Source organism: Acinonyx jubatus, chromosome D2 (genome assembly GCF_027475565.1).
Source record: "Acinonyx jubatus isolate Ajub_Pintada_27869175 chromosome D2, VMU_Ajub_asm_v1.0, whole genome shotgun sequence".
Classification (NCBI taxonomy): domain Eukaryota; kingdom Metazoa; phylum Chordata; class Mammalia; order Carnivora; family Felidae; genus Acinonyx; species Acinonyx jubatus.
The window spans coordinates 76,646,703-76,663,791 of NC_069393.1; the positions used below are offsets into that span (position 1 = coordinate 76,646,703).

At 45.4% G+C, this 17,089-nt stretch overlaps 1 protein-coding gene across 16 annotated transcripts in view; it reads left to right on the plus strand.

The window, feature by feature from the left end:
• DMBT1 (deleted in malignant brain tumors 1) overlaps positions 1 to 17,089 on the plus strand; it is an 82,498-nt gene that overhangs the window by 753 nt on the left and 64,656 nt on the right. For 9 of the 16 annotated variants that reach the window (XM_053207529.1, XM_053207537.1, XM_053207536.1 and 6 more), the window contains exons 2-5: positions 7,210 to 7,266; positions 9,202 to 9,231; positions 14,376 to 14,405; positions 16,532 to 16,843. In XM_053207529.1, the coding sequence (XP_053063504.1) occupies positions 7,210 to 7,266; positions 9,202 to 9,231; positions 14,376 to 14,405; positions 16,532 to 16,843 (429 nt within the window). The remainder of the gene's footprint in view (positions 1 to 7,209; positions 7,267 to 9,201; positions 9,232 to 14,375; positions 14,406 to 16,531; positions 16,844 to 17,089) is intronic. The other 7 variants (XM_053207533.1, XM_053207540.1, XM_053207538.1 and 4 more) reach the window with 4 other exon arrangements.

Here is a 17,089-nt window from a genome sequence, read left to right on the forward strand (position 1 = left end):
GCCGGTTAGCCAGTCTGCCTGTCAGCGATCTCTCCATCTCTCTCCCTTTTCCCATTGTCTCTGTCTCTCCCTCAGTTCCTCCCTTCTGTTTTCCCTTGCTTCCCTTTCCTCCTTCCTTCTCTCCCTCCCTCCCTTCCTTTCTTCCTTCCTTTTTCTCTTCTATCTCCCTCCCCCTTTCTTTGGTGTCACCTTTTTGCTCCATTCATGAATTTCAGAAGACGGGGCCAAAGAACCCTAATTCCCAGAAAACTTCTAGAACTCTCACGCCTACCCCCAGGCTTTGTAGGGGAAGCTCTCAAGCTAGAGGTTCATTTGGGAAACGGCCTTCGTGAAAGCAGCACCCCCGTGATGAGGCGCTTGCCGCGCTGGTGATGGGGGGCGGGCCAGCGTCAACGGGGTGCTGACTACATGGTGACCGAGGGCGCCCACCTTCTTTTCTTGTCAGGAGGACGTCAGTGGATACTGGCTCCGGGCAGTGGGTACTGGCTCTGGGCAGTCTGGGGGCTGGAAACTTCGTCTCCATCAAAATACTTGCAAATGGGGGCGGGGGGGGGGTGTTGTTAGCTCTGGCTTTTATCTAGAGGACATTAATCCCTGTACTTGGACTGGCTGAGCAGGGACACGAGATCCACGTCAGCCCCTGAGGGACAGGGTGCGAGTTCCCCTGTTGTTACCTGCAGAGGGGCTTACGGCCGCAGGGATCTCGCATTGCGGCAACTCGTGGTTTTACCAGCGGGTGTTATAGGCATGCGCATGCGCAAACGCGTGTGCGCGCACGCACGCGCGCCGGCGCTTGCTGTTTAGACGTGGGGGATGGCCCTCTGCAACGTGCTCCCTCTGTACCAGGTGCTCGGGTGGAGAGTGTGCCTGTGTTTTCCGATCTAAACCTGCCAACAGCCCCACAGTTAAGCATCACCACTGCCGCATTGCAGACGAGGAAACTGAGGTTCAGAAAGGTTACGCGGTTTGGGCCGGGTCAGCAGCGGGTGCGCGGCTGGGCCGGGGTTTGAACCCTGGAGGCGGTCCGCTGGCATTCAGGGAGCCGTCTTGGCCCGACGACTCTTGCTGCTTCTCGACAAGAGCCCAGGAGACAAACCTCGGCATTTGGCTCGGGGCTGGAGCCCCCGTGGGGGAGCTGGGTGCTCGCCGGCCATGGCAGCGGGCACCGTCCTCAGCTTTGGTCCTCGCACAAACTCCTGAGAAAAATTAAGTGCCCCCAGGTTTGTGCGGGGCTGGAGGGGCCGTGGAACCCCTGCCTCTCCTAGCCACGTCTTTGGCGCTGCCGTTTGCCAGCTCTGGGGCCTCTGCAAGCCTCCCTTTACTCGTTTGTGATATGCGACCGTGTTCCAACCTCCTAGGGTCACATCGACGGGAAGTCACCGCACAGTGTCCGGCCCATAGAGGGCGCCTTGGAACTGCTCACTTTTAAGCCTCTAGACACTGTCCTAACGTTTTATCCAAACCTAACTACCTAAGGGCCAGTGGTGTCTTGGATTGGATCCTGGGAGAGAAAAAGCAAAAGCAAGTGACATCCAAATAAACCCTGGAGTTTAGTGAGTGGGAACGTACCAGCACTGATTTGGTAGTCAGGACAAATGCGCCCGGGTCGTTTTGGGTAGCATCAGAGGGGTTGGGTTAGGGTGTGTGGGATCTCTGTATTAGCCTTGCAACTTTTTCTAGAACCCTACAGTTATTGCAAGAAAAATTTTTTTTAATTTTTTTAAATGTTTTTATTTATTTTTGAGACAGAGAGAGACAGAGCATGAGCAGGGGAGGGGCAGAGAGAGAGGGAGACACAGAATCGGAAGCAGGCTCCAGGCTCCGAGCTGTCAGCACAGAGCCCGACGCGGGGTTCAAACTCATGAACCGCGAGATCATGACCTGAGCCGAAGTCGGACACTCAACCGACTGAGCCACCCAGGCGCCCTGTGTTGAAAGTTTTTAATTCAAAATTCAATTTACTCAGTAGATACAGGACTCTTCACATTTTCTCTTTCTTGTGTCAGTTTTGGTAAATTACTTTTTCAAGTAATTTGTCCATTTCATCTCAATTTTATTTTATTTATTTATTTTTTAATGTTTATTCATTTTTGAGAGAGAGAGACAGAGCATGAGCAGGGAAGGGGAGAAAGAGAGGGAGACACAGAACTCAAAGCAAGCTCCAGGCTCTGAGCTGTCAGCACAGAGTCCAATGCGGGGCTCGAACTTGCAAACCCGAGATTGTGACCTGGGCTGAAGTCAGATGCTTAACCGACTGACCACCCAGGCACCCTTAGCTGCTATTTTTAAATACCGCAGACATACCTGTCCTGTCCAGGAATCTTTCCCTGACATATATTCTTAACACATACACACACACACACACACTCACAAACAGGCACATATACAGATACACACACAGAGTGTATCATCCCTATGGTTATCACTCTTATTTTTCCATGGCATCTTGCACCAAATTATCTGTGGATTTTTCTAGGGATCCTGCTATGCTGGGAGGCACTGGAGGGCAGCGTCTTGCTCATTTAGGACCTGGCTCCACATCTTGCATTTCCAAGAGCCTGACAGAGTGCCTGGCTCATGCTGAACATAGTGGTGCAGCCTGAATGCTCCAGTGCGGGGCCAGCTGGGCCAGAGCCATTGTGCCTGTGAGCCATCCCCAAAGGCACGACCTCATGCCCGGTCCTGAGCAGGATTTCTGTTTCCTTGTATATAGTTTCTGGGACGCTAAATTAAAAATGGGTGAAAAGACCTAAATGCGAGACGGGAAGCCATCAAAATCATAGAGGAGAACACAGGCAGCAACCTTTTTGATATTGGCCTTGGCATTTTCTCACAAGACACGCCCCCGGGCCAGAAGTGTGATAAGGAAACAACAGTATACGTTTGTTAAGATTTATGGGGTTTATTTCTTTTTATGTCTTATACATTCTTTCCTATGCAAAGGGTAAAAAGCAGGATGGATACAGAAATGTGGATGCCATCAGCCCGACTGATGTTTGAAGGTGTGAGAATGTGTGAACCAGTGAAAGTGTCAGCTGAAATTTAAATCTCACAAATAAGCAGAAAATATAATTTCTGGCAGACTAGATATATATATATATATATTATATATGTATATATTATATATATATATAATATATATATATGGTGTTCTTTGAACAGTATTGTTTAAGAATAAAATACTTTGCGGGGCGCCTGCGTGGTTCAGTCCGTTGAGCGTCTGACTCTTGATTTCAGCTCAGGTTGTGATCTCGCATTTCGTGAGTTGAAGCCCCACATCAGGCTCTATGCTGAGAGCGCCGAGCCTTCTTGGGATTCTCTGTCTCCCTCTCTCTCAGGCCTTTTTACACCCCCCCTCAAAAATACACAAATAAACATTAAAAGAAAAGAATAAAATACTTTGCAATTTCTGTAAGTTGAAATTGATGGTATGAGGCAAGGAAGGGGAGCTATTAGCTATGTGACTTTGGTAAATGACTTAACATCTCTGAACCTCGGTTTCCTAATCTATAAAATGAGGACGTGTATTTTGGAAATGGGAACTCAGAGAAAAGTCATTTTTTTCTTGTCCAACCGCGGGGTTTCTCCACCTCAGCAGTACTTACATTTCAGATCAGGTTGAAATGTTGTTGTGGGGCTCTGGCCTGTGTATTTTAAGACGTTTAATAGCGTTTAAGATGTTTAACAGCGTATCTGGTCTCTAACGAGTGTCTTATTTTTGTGTGTTTAAATATCTAGTTCTTTCATTCTGAAAATTATGTTGCTTTCTGGTGCGAAGTCAGTATTTTATTTTAGAATAAGGGTTTTTTTCCCCCTATATATTTAATTCGTATAGCTATATTTTGAATATAGCTAATATAGCTAATATTTTGAATATTTCAAAGCTAGTTTTTTGAATGCCAGCTACATGACAGACACTATTTTAAACACTTGGTGTATTTTTTTTTCTGGTTTTGTCTTCACAATAACCTAATGAAGGAGTTCGTGTAACTATCCTCATACAGATAAGGAGATGGAGAGTGAGGTTAATGATTGCTCACGTTTAGAGGGCAAAGGAGCAGCAGCACTAGAATTTAAACCTATGTTCCTGTGTCCCCCAAGCTCCTGGGTGTACAGGTCCCACTCCCAGCACCCCCACTTTGCCCCATCAGGATCTTTCCTTTTCAAGAACTTAGTTTTAGGCTGTTAATGTTTCCTAATGAACTTCAGAACCCTTTTTTATTTTTTTTTAAATTTTTTTTTCAACGTTTATTTCTTGGGGGACAGAGAGAGACAGAGCATGAACGGGCGAGGGGCAGAGAGAGAGGGAGACACAGCATCGGAAGCAGGCTCCAGGCTCCGAGCCGTCCGCCCAGAGCCCGACGCGGGGCCGGAACTCCCGGACCGCGAGATCGTGACCTGGCTGAAGTCGGACGCTCCACCGACTGCGCCACCCAGGCGCCCCCAGAACGCTTTTTTCAAAGAACCTCTCAAAGAAGAGTCTTTGGATGGGAATGATAGTAAACCCAAATTGGTCTACAGTGAATGACATGTCTGTATTCAGTCCTTCCATCCAGAAACCTAATTCGTCTATCTCTCCCTCTGCAGGAGACGGCCAAGAAGCTTTGCATAGAGTTTGTATTTTTTGTGTTGTTTTTTTTTAATGTTTACTTATTCTATTTTTGAGAGAGAGAGAGAGAGTATGTGTGTGTAAGTGGGGGAGGGGCAGAAAGAGAGGGAGACAGAGAATCCCAAGCAGGCTCCACAGCTGTCAGCCCAGAGCCCAACGTGGGACTCGAAGTCACGAACCGTGAGATCACGACCTGGGCCGAAACCAAGAGTTGGATGCTTAACCAACGGAGTCACCAAGGTGCCCCTAGAGTTTGTATTTTATTCTTATAAATACTGTTTTTTATTCTTATTCTTATAAGACTGTTTCGAAGGAGCCCTTTAGTTAGTGTAGAAGTAGTGTCCCTACCCCCTCAGAGCCTATTTTGCCCCACGTCTTCCCCTCTGCCTGGCTCACCTCTGTTTGTACTTCCTGGAATTGTGCTGGGGAATCACATATGATCTCCGCTAGACTCCTGGACATCCCTCAACTGGAGCCCTTAGTTTCCTGTTCACCAGTTGCTTACCTGGACGCCTCACCTGCTAGAGCAAATTTACAAAGGACAGTGGAGGCATCACGCAATGTCAATACATCCCCTGCCTGAGGGGTCCAGCGTCCTACAGGGGCTGCGTAAGTGGTTGTCTAAGGAAGTGTATCTCACCATACTGTTGAACTCGCTGTTACGTTTCCTTTACATATGCTGTTGCACAGTGGTTTTCCAATGTGTCAGAGTCACCTGGAGTGCTTAGTAAACACACATATTTGGGCACCACTTCCAGAACTCCTGATGCGTAAGTCTGGGGGAGCCCTAAGAATTTGCATTTTTAACACATTCCAGGTGCTGGCTGCTGACTCGTGGCCCCTGCTTGAAGAACCGTTGCTCCAAAAGAACTTGTTCTTATGGAGCTGGAACAGGGAGTTTGTTGGTTACTCAAAAATGTTGTTTAAAATGGGGAACCATAAGCTAGGATACATATTTTAAGTGTTTCGCTTTAACTTAAGACACATAAATACACTTTGATTCACCAATGTGCTGCCTTAGGACTTTCTCCCAGTAGGGATCTTCGGTGGTTCTCCAATGTCTTTCTTGCATAAACCATACCAATTTTGCATATCTGTAATTTCTAGCCTTTTCTCTAAAGGGAAGTGTGAAATGAAAGACACTTGCAAAGCGGTATGAACACAGACATTCTCATGTGGTTGTATGTCTTTCCTGTGGTTGTACGTCTTTCTTATATTCTTCAGTGTCTCTCTCACCTGATTTCTTTTTAGTAACTTGATTTTATTTCCAAAGCATTCAGCCTCATTTTTATAGAAAGCCATCATTTTCTTTTTACCCACATTTCATCGATGTACTTAATATTTAATTGAATTTAATCCAAGGACGACTGGCATAATCAAGGTTGAGGCTCATACCTGCCTCTAGCTGATTGTACAACTAAGCTGGTTAGGACGGAAGTTGCCAGGATGCTAGGAAACAGTATACCAGCCCTAGTGATCGGTAGGTTTACAGGGAGGATGGAGGGCATCAGTTCACCTGGCGAGGGGGTTAAATGAAGGTCAGTGAAGGGGTGCCTGGGTGGGTCAGTCGGTTGAGCGGCCAACTTCAGCTCAGGTCATGATCTCGCGGTTTGTGAGTTCATGCCCCGTGTCGGGCTCTGTGCTGACGGCTCGGAGCCTGGAGCCTGCTTTGGATTCTGTGTCTCCTTCTCTTTCTGCCCATCCCCTGCTTGTGCTTGGTCTCTCTCTGTCTTGCAAAAATAAATAAATGTAAAAAATAAAAAAAATTTTAAAAAAAAGTCAGTGAAGAGAATGTGTTTACTGCCACCTACAGGATGCCTTTCCACCAGAGTATTCAGATATTGCAAATAAAAATACAATGCACCTAGTTAAATTTGAACTTCAGATTTATAAAAAAATATTTTTGGTTTGTGTGTGTGTGTGTGTGTGTGTGTGTGTAAGTGTGTCCCATGCAAATTTATTTGGGACATACTTACACTAAAGAAGTACCCATTGTTTATCTGAAATTCAAATAAAACTTTTTTTAAGATAATTTTTTAGTATAGTATGTCCCATACAGTGTTTGGGATATACTTACATTACGAAATATGCTTGTTTATTTGAAATCCCAACTTAACTGGGACTCCTGTAATTTTTGTCTGGCAATCCTACTTCTGCTCCATATTTTCTTGGCATTTGTTGCCTTTTTTCAAGTCTAGATGAAATATCTGCTCCTCTCTGGAATTTTCCTGCCCTCCTTCTAAGCCCATAAATCGTTCACTTTGAGATTCCCACCCTGTGCTCTGTTTTCCTCTCAAGGGTAAGACTGGATTACTGGCTACCGAGACTGGATGCTGAGTCGTCTCTAAGCTCCAGAGAATGGAGTCTTGTCCTCTGTGATGGAGTCCTCCCTTCTCCCCGACTTTCAGTGCAGTGCCTCATGGGCAGTGAGAGATCAGTCCATGTTTACTGAGTCAATTATTTAATGAGTGAGACCCAGCTAACCCTCCAAAGTAAAGTGTGATGCCACCCCCTCCTCTGCGTGAATTAGCAGGGAGGTGAGATTTAACGCTGGTTTTCAGAAGAGTTCTCATTTGGCCCTTTTTCTTTGTATTTTTCAGAAAGATCAGTGACAGATTCAACCATAGAAGCCACTTCTGAAGAGACACAGACACCAGGTGGTAACTGAACTCTGGGATTGGGTGGTTGTGGGGCCCAACGCCACCCCCAAGGACTCAGGAGGGCCTGCTATGGAGATTCTTGCTGGGTTTTAGATGTAGGGCAAGGAAGGGCCTCTTCTGATGGGGTCTACCAGGGCCCAGGCCTCTTCCTCGTAAGGTTCCACACTGACCAGAAGATAGGTCCTGAGTCTTCATGCTGGCCTCTGCCCAGTGATACCCCTTTCCTAAGATCTCTCCCCCCTAAGGGTGTTCCCTGGGGGTTGCAGCCACTCAGAGAGGCAGCAGAAGCAGGTGTGGACAGGAGGATCTAACTAAGAGTCTGGATATAATCAGTTATGATTTCTCTTCTTTTCTAGAATTTTTATCAAGTGTTGGGAAAACAGTGAATACCTCTGCCTTGGTTGATGGTTTAAATAGTAACTTCTTCTGCTGTTTCTTTATCTTCTTCTAGCCCTGTGTGTGCACGGGTGTGCCTGCCTGTGCAAAAGTGCAGACCTTATGATTTGGGTCACATAGTTCAATGTTGAATATATAGATGCCAAGAGGCAAAACTGTGCCATGGGTAAGAGCAACTGGCCTGAGTACAAGTCCTGCCCCTTATTGCCTACCAGCCAGTTGGTCTTGGGTCACCTTCCAGAGCCTCCGTTTTTCCATGGGTTGTTTTGAGGACTAACCAGGATGATACATGGAAAGCTCTTGAATAGCATCTGAGCAACTGCGTGGTTTGGTCAGGGCTCAGCACAGGTTGTCCTGGACGATGTGTGCTGCTCAGGAAACAGATCCTACCTGTGGCACTGCCCCCACAACGCACATGACTGTGGCCATGGGGAAGACATGGGCCATCTGCTCAGGGGGGCCTCCAAGAGATAATGCATATTACATAGCTCAAGGCAGAATCATGATAGCAATGACCTCTCTTCCTCTCCAAACTGATTTGTCCATCAGGAAAGTGGAAACAATGGAGTGCTTTGACCAACTTATTTTACCGCTAAGTCAACGTCAGTTTACTTCTAAGAGGAGGGAATCCTACCATTATGGCTTGCCATGAGGACCAAATGAGACAATGTGGGTGATGTACTTAAAGACAGTGAGTGTTGGAAATTGTAGAATTATCGTCATCATTGTAATTCTTATTGCAACGGTGGCTGACATCCGTTGTGTGCCGACAACACGCCAGCCAGTCTGATACACATTTGATCTACGTCTCTCGTTTAATTCTCCCGATTAAATGAGAATTTAATCGAGGGTCAGTAAGTCTCAGTAAGTGACCACCTCTGTCATTTTATGAGAAAGGAAAGACATTTTCACCTCCCCACTGTCTTTGTCAACACAAAGCCACTTGACTGTTTTTTGGACCAAACAGTTGCCAATCTATGCTTTTAGTGATTTCAGCCAGTCAAGAACCGAGAAGCCAAAGCCCGCCTTCTCAGCTCCTCATGCCCATTCATACGAATCGGCCAGGCTACGTTCCCTCAAAGAAATAAGAAAAGGAATGGGTCCCACATTTGTACGAAATTAGGTACAAGCCTAATTTGCTTTTCTTCAGGGATGAAACGTTCATTTCTATTTTAATGAAATACAGAAATATCTGCAGCAGGAAGTATACAGAAACAAGAGCCCACATTATTAAAGAGTGTTACAGTGAATTTATTCTTCAGATGTAAAAAGCCATTTTTTTTTAAGTCACCATGTTTCTTGGGACTAGCTTAGCATTTTGTTCTCCATGCACCAGAGACTCAAGAAGTCTTTATCAATTTGAATGAAGTTTCAAAGACAGAGTACAGATCTGTTGACGTTGATCCACATGCAGTGGCTATAACTCTACTTCGGAGTCAACCAGAAGAAAACCAATGGTTCATATGTGGATTTCTTGGTCAGGATCCCTGTAGATGAAACACACTCATGTCTGATTTTTCTTTTATTCCTTTGTAGTTTCCCAATCAGATCTTCTCACAACACCTGGTGAGTACTTTCAAAACAATGTCTGAATTTGGTTTAGAATTTAATTATTATCCTATACAGTTATTTACATCTTAAGCACAAACACTGCCTTTAGTGAATGGTATGAGGTCTACACAAAAGCATGATTTCTGTCCTTTGTAGAAATACAAAGACAATAGAAGCTTCTTTCAGTTATAGAATAAATGGACCAAGTAGTTATACTGTTATGTTCTTCTTCAATTTTATTTTGCCTTTGCCTCAAACTTTTATGTACATCAGAATCAATGAGGATATTTTTTGAATGCCAGTTCTTGGGATCTACCTTCCTTCCCTTCAGAGACCCTGATTTGGAGGGTCCGGTTTGAGGCTCAGGAATCTGAACTCTTACGTAACTGAAAATGAAGATGGTCCGTAGACCGCACTTTGAGCAACCATGCTGCATGGCCCAGTACTGAATTAAGTTTTTATGTTTGGAGTGTAATTCCAGAAGCATGACATTGCTAAGAATTTCCAAAGACAGTGGCAGAGATACGTATATATGTATTTTAAGTGCTATCTGTTTTTACTTATTTTTTTCTTAATATCTGTATTTTGCTCAATGTCAAGTACATTTAAGTTGGTAACATTTTCCCAAGTGGTTCATGGCTGCATCATAAGTCTGACTGGTGTCAAGGCTTTTCAACAAGTGCATTGCTAACATTGAACGTTTACACCCCTTTCCAAATGGCCTCAATATCTTTGCTACCTCATTAGGTGAGAACCAGTCCTGCCATGGACCCTTCTATGCAGGAGAGACTACAGTGTGGGCTCTCTGTGTGGTGTTTCAGGAGAATGTGTTTCCCGATCTCAGGGACTTATGGTCTAATGGCAAGATAGACAGTAATCATACAGTTACAAGTACAGCTGTGGGAAATGCTGGAGCAAGAGGTACATGGCAAGAGAGATGTGATCAGGCTATGAGAAAGAGACCAGCTCCAAGATAGTCACAGGCGAACTCAGGTCTGGAGCTAGTGCAGGAATTCACCAGACAGAGCACGAAGGAAGAGTGGTTTTCTGTTCTTCACTGCATTTGCTGTCAGGAATGTGAAGGAACAGGTACAGACTCAGATGGACGATAGCCACCCTGTTTCTGCCATTAGATACTCCCCTCCTCCATGCTTAGCCATCTAGCCAGGGTACTGCCCTGATGGGAGGTTATCTTTAGGTTCCATCTTCCAAACTGCCCTTGACACATTTTCCAAAGCTCTAACTAAAAAAAATTAAAAAAAAAGAGACTTCCAGTTAATAGAGTTTTTGAAGTGTTGCCTGCCATTGGTGGTAGAATATCATTTGTCTTTTGGAGCAAATGGGTTAAGAGCCACAGCTGGACCTGATTCTTGTTTGCCTTCTAAATTCTTGTCTAAATATGGATGGAGTTGGTGGAAGGCAAAGCCAGAGATGTGTTCATGAGCAAATCCGTGGGAAGCTCATCCTTCGATCATATCTTGAACTGACATATTAAAAATGAGCAATGTAGCACGATCTCTGCTTTGTGTCATCCTATCCCCCCTGTACCAACCCCTTAAGTTGGCCATTTTCTTGGAGATAGTGAGACTTAATGAAGAGGGCTTATACACAGCTTCCATCCACAACATCCTTAACTCCACTGAGATAGACACAGACTATACGGCAGAGTAGATGGTACCTGAGAGGATGAACTAATCTGGGGGCTTGTGACAGATGTAAGATGAAAGCCTTCTTAAAGATGAAAACCACAATAATTGAAAGCACTCTTATCCTGGAATGGTGCTACACAAAAACAATATGGAAATTTAGTCAAGGCTGCTGGGTGACTTCATATTGAAAACCTCATTTTGTTGAGTTTATGGAAAGTAGGTTGGCGTGGACCACTTTCCTTGCAAGAACCACAAGGAGTGGGTTGGTAGCAGGCAGTGGCTGTGACAAAAGTCAGTGCAGGATGATAGCTGAAAGCCTTGACAATAGAGGTGGAGTCTGTATGTCCTTGGACTCATTTGTTCAATGTTTGTGACTCTGTGTCCTTGTCTATAAGTGGGGATACTGGGTTGGGGTAAAGATGAACTGAGATAGTACATATAAATAGTAAAACATGGTGTTGTTCTCAACTATGAAGATGTAATACTTCTTCAGTAAATGTGTTTAAGGTCCAGAGCACTTTCCAGAGTGCTATTGGAGTCACCACACAGTCCCCTTAGGCTTCCCTTCTAGAATAACTGGAGTGGCCTAGCCAGTAGATATGGGCTGGTTTGATGACACCGGTTTGTTTTTATACTCAAGCTCTTCTTCAGGCCCTCCTCACCCCCACTAGAACAATAATGTATGCCATGTTCAAATGTACACAATAATTACTCCAGAATATTTGGGGCAATGGTTGAGTCTAGATGGAAAGGGACCAGCTCCCTTGGAAAGTGACTAGGTCTTTGGGGGGAATATCTTTTGAGATCTCTTTGAAGCTTTTCCTGGTTGGTTCATTCTGATGGGTCAACTGTCTTGGACATAGTACCCAGCAGTAGAGACCAGACTATTTCTCTTCCTGGAAAACAAAGAAGTGGGAGCTGTTCTTTCCAAGTGATTTACCATCATTCCCAAAATGGCAGCTGACATCATCTACAGCTCTGTGGTTGATTGCTGGAAGAAAGCAAGTGGGTCTCAGTACATTTGTGGAAAAGTGTCTGTTCAGACTGTGCACAAATAGCCCAACCAGAGACAACCTTAGTGTTCTGTTTGGTGCTATGGCTGGATGTTGTCAGGACTCTGGATCTCAGAGCTTCTGAGCTGGATGTTTATTGACTGCCATGTGACTAAGCAAGATACCTGGAACAAGAAAATAGGAATTGTGTGGTGTCATCTGTACTGTGTTTAAATGTCAGAGTTTTCAACAGAGGACTCTCTCAGGCATGTCTGTCATCATGTCCTTGAGTGTGGGAGCGGGGATGGCATGTCAGAAATGAGGTGGGGATGTTCTGGTGCAGACGTTTCCTAGGTGTGTGGCCTCTGTTGAAAGAATGCTCTAGCTTCTTGTTTCCATTTTGGATTGCTTCTCCATCCTCAGGGGCGTGCAGCTACATGGCCTCACTGGCCCTGTTACTGGGTCATCAACAATATGAAGCAGGGCAGCTGGAGAAGTCCAGTGTGGAACCCACATTCAAAGTGTTGAGACAAATGGGGTGGTTCTCTGGCATCCAGTCCCCTCCCTGGCCTGTTGGTTTTGCTGGAGAGAGACAGATCTCTGAACCCCTGAGTTCTGCTCCCAGCAGGACTCACATTTACAAAGAATCTGGAGAAGTTTGTCAAATGCCTTAACTTTCCCTGTACCAGGAAGTTAAGAAAAAAGAGATCGTGAAAGAAAATTTATTAAAATTTATAGTAAGAATTTAAACATGACAGATCTCCTGTATGAAGTAGATTTTGGCACATTAGCATTAGAAAAAGTAAAAGTGTTACCATCACATGTCCTTTTAGCAAAATGAGATGGTCCAAGTTCTTGCTGAGAAATATCACTGATGAAATCCTTTCCACTGAAGTGAGTGAGCGCACTATATTTTGTTTTTGTACTTAGAATTATATTACTGATTCTTTGATTCTTGAATTTGAGGAAGTTCCTCTACGTTATCATAAATTGAAGGCTCAGAGTCTGAGATTTCAATTGTACAAGCAATTTCACCATTACTGTTAGCATCTACAGGACTGCTATCTCTTTGTGTTCCTCTTCTGACTCATCTAGTTATTGTGAAACATCTTCCTTTGTCAATTTTCTTCTCTTTATCATTGATAACAAGTAATGAAAGGTTCTGAATTCTTAATTTAATTCAATGAAAGCCAAAAGCATCCTACAAAGACAGTGTCTCCAGTCTTTAAAAAAATACCCTCTTGAAAGCTACGGTGATATTTGGGTCACTGAGAAATGGTGACGCATTCCATTTTTCTTCTAGATAAAGCCTACCATTCCATTTTTTTTCTTCTAGATAATGCCACCATTCTCTCTTTGTCTTTATTATAGAACTCTTTTTTTATGATAGTTAATAATTAATGAGTAATGATGAACCAATTTCTCAAATGATGAAATAGCAAAATGTCTCAAGATATAGGAAAAAGGGGATCACTGAGAGCCCATAATGTATCTTGGACTTCTAAAAGGATCCAGTGAACCCATATAGTGACTATAAGAATGAGTTTTATTCTGTTTTCTTTTCTTTTATTAAAGTTTTTTTTATAAGTTTATTTTTGAGAGAGAGAGAGAAAGACAGAGCATGAGTGGGGAGGGGCAAAGAGAGAGGGAGACACAGAATCTGAAGCAGTCTCCAGCAGAATCCGAAGCAGAATCCAAGCTGTCAGCACAGAGCCCGATACAGGGCTCGAACTCACGAACTGTGAGATCATGACCTGAGCCGAAGTCGGATGCTTAACCGACTGAGCCACCAGGCGCCCCAATCCTATTTTCTTTTAATGAATAAGACCTCTAAAAACAAAGAAAGGTCATGACCTATCAGTCCTCACAAATAGAATGTGATTTGCTCAAAAAAAGAAACTCAAAAACTAAAATTAAGTCTGGTGGCCCCTGAAGGTGTCCTTAGGGTTAATCTGAAGTCAAAGGGCATAGAGAGCTTTAGAGTGGCCTCACTAATGATAAAGATCCAGGGTTCTCTAGATGTCGGTTTTCTTCAAGATAGACTAGAAATTTCACAGGGTATGGATCAGAAGGAAGAGGTCATCTGCTGCCAGAATAAATACTTTTTTAGGGGGCCTCTGAGTGGCTATTCTGAGTGCTGACTCCACTCAAATTTCAGACTGGAAGGAGGATTCAACTGGCATCCAGAATCCTGGAAACCCGTCTACGCTGCCTTTTCTTGTCTAGCCCTTCTTTCTGCGAACAGATTACGCTATAAACTGTAGCGTAAGTGGGCAGCATAAAGAGGCATGTACTTCATCACATCTAAAATTATCAAACACTCCATATCCAGCCCACTTGTAATCTATTCTTGCAAAACCCCAAACACTGCAAGAACACTGTCGGCACAGAGACCCAAGAGTGAGCCACAACGCCCCCTGGCATGGTTGTAAGGTAACGCTCAAGCCAATTTCTGTGACTGTACATCATTTATAAACAGCAGAACCTCTGTTTCAAGGTGAATTTTGTTTCTGTCTAGGTCTGTGGAACCCCTTGACTACAGACTATGGTAAGACATTTTTTCTTTACTTGTCTTCCTGGGGTTTTGCTCACTGGCTGAGCCAGCCAGTTCTGCTGCTGTTGCTGCTGCTGTTGGCTAGTTGAGGCTGAGTGCAATCTTGGCCACAGGGCTAGCACCTGTCCTTTAGAACGCAGGGATGGAGAGGGAAGGATCAGTGGATGCTGAGACCCTAGGCGTGTCCCAGATCTGCACTCAGCCAGTCTCACTGTCATCCTCCTTCCTTCTCTCTGCTTCTCGCTTATTTGTTGCGTGAGATTAGCTTCAGCTTGGTGTCAGGAGAGATAGGTGAAAAAAAGCCAGTGCCTCTTCTTAGTGATAGTTATCTTGATGATAACTTACATCTCCGAAGCACTTTCTATGTACCTTGCACAAAATCAGTTTCATACACCAAATGAGTTAATGTATAAAAAAATCATTTAAAATACTGCTTGGCACGTAGTACGTGCTCAGCTAATGCACACAGTAAGTGCTATTATCATGAAATCTTTCCAACACTTTGAGGTAAGTAGTATTATTACCCCCAAGTTGCAGATGAGGAAACTGGGGCACAGATTGGTCACTTGTCAATAGTTATATGTCTAAGGCCACAGGGTGGGGAAGTGTCTGGGCAGAAATTTGAACCCAGAACAGGTGCCTTTGCCTCTGTTCACTATTCTTACTAAATCTATCCATCTTTCCTCAACCTCTGAGCATCTGTGCACACTTTGCACTGAATTTGATATGTCAGAGTCCTTGATATGACCACTTAGGACAGTGGATCCTACCATGGGGTTCTTGGCTCTGTTGAGACCAATCTCTGTCCTTTCAGAAGCTGCCCTGAGGGTCCAAAAGTGGCCTGGGAGGGGCTGGAGGGGAGTTTTTTGGTGATTGACCACCAGTAAAGGGCAGCTGAGGGCAGGGAGACTGAGAGATCTTCTGCAGGGACATTCACAGCAGTGAAGGGGCAGCAGGAAAGACTGAGGAGGCCTGGAACGCATCTCTAGAATACTCTAGAAACAGCCCGATTGGCATTTCCCCTCTCTTTTTCTGATTCCTTCCTTTATAAAGACCACAGCAACCACCTGCCCCCTTATCTTCCATCCCATCCCACCCTCTCTGGTCCCCCCCCCATAAATTTCTCATAACCACAAACCAACCATTGAAAAGCACACCTTGGACCGAGCTCCTGCTGTCACAGTGTTGGGCTGGATTCCTCAGACCCTGCTGCTTGTTTTGCTCCCATAGCGCAGGTGGTTCAGCAGGATCATGTCAGGCAGGAGCAAGGTGCCCATGACGGTGGCACCCCGGCTCTGTCAGGAGGCTTGAAAGGTGACCTGAGGCCCACTCTTGGATGAATGCCATCCAAGACTTGACCCTGATCAAGTGGAGAATACAGTAAGGTGCTTTGAGCAGGAAAATGAGTTGAACATATTCACAATTTATGAAAACAGGACTTGGGACATTCCAGGGGGAAACAGATCAATCCCCTCAGCAGAGGAGGGGGCATAGAGTAAGCTCTCCATAAATGCTTATGGAATCCATCAATGGGATGGATTCAAGAGAGAGGGGCAGAGGGCAGGAAAGTCCACTAACAGGGCCCTGGAGTAGGCCAGGTTCAGGAGAAGGAAGATCTAGCAAAATGGCAGTGAGAATAAAAGGAAAGACAACCTGTTGATACGTTGGATACAAGAGGTACAGAAGAGGGGGAATCCAATATAGCAACCAGATTTCCAACACCGCTCATGTGGAGCATGGTGACTCCATGATTGAAGTAGACAAAAGAGACTGTGTTGGGTACCAGACAACAGGGCCCGGCTATCCAGAAGGTCACTGGGAATATTGGTCTAGAGCTTGGCTGGGCTTGTAGGGGTTGATCAGCACTGGAGAGGTGGCTTTGGGGGTCCCTCCTCCTGGAAAGCTCTCAGAGCACATGAGCTCATTCAGGGGGAAGACAGCATGAGAAGAGGGCTAAGACAGCGTGTGGCAGGGCAGCAATATGTAAGGTGCTGGGAGAGGAGAAACAGGGGTGAAGGAGATGGGGAAGTGGTCAGAAGGAGGAGGGGAACAGGGGGTACTGGTGAGTGAAAGCCAAGGGGGCAGAGAGAGGATGAGAGCTTTCCACTCTTTCAATGCAGGTTTGCCTCTGAGGCTGGTGAGCGGAGGTGACCGGTGTCAGGGCCGCGTGGAGGTCCTGTACCAAGGCTACTGGGGCACCGTGTGTGACGATGACTGGGACACCCAGGATGCAGATGTTGTCTGTCGGCAGCTCGGCTGTGGCCTTGCGGTGTTGGCCCCAGGCGGGGCCTACTTTGGTCAGGGCTCGGGGAACATTCTCTTGGGCTCCGTATACTGCTCAGGATGGGAGCCCTACCTGTCGAGCTGCTCCCACAGCGGGTGGTACAACCATGAATGTGGCCACAGGGAAGACGCTGGAGTTGTGTGCTCAGGTAGAGCTGACCTCGCCTCGTGTGGTCGCCTGTGCCCCTTGGATGGCAGAGGCTCCTGCTGACCTCTACATCACGGTGCATGCCCACAGCACTTTGCAGTTTACCTGCTTTACTCTAAGCCATGTCTTATTTGATGTTAGAGGGCAGGTTCCTTTTCACTCAGAAAGGGTGAGATCCCAGGCTCAGAGAAGGCAAGTGACTTGCCTGGAGTCCTAAAGCTGGGAAGCGGTGCAAGTGGGTTTCAAT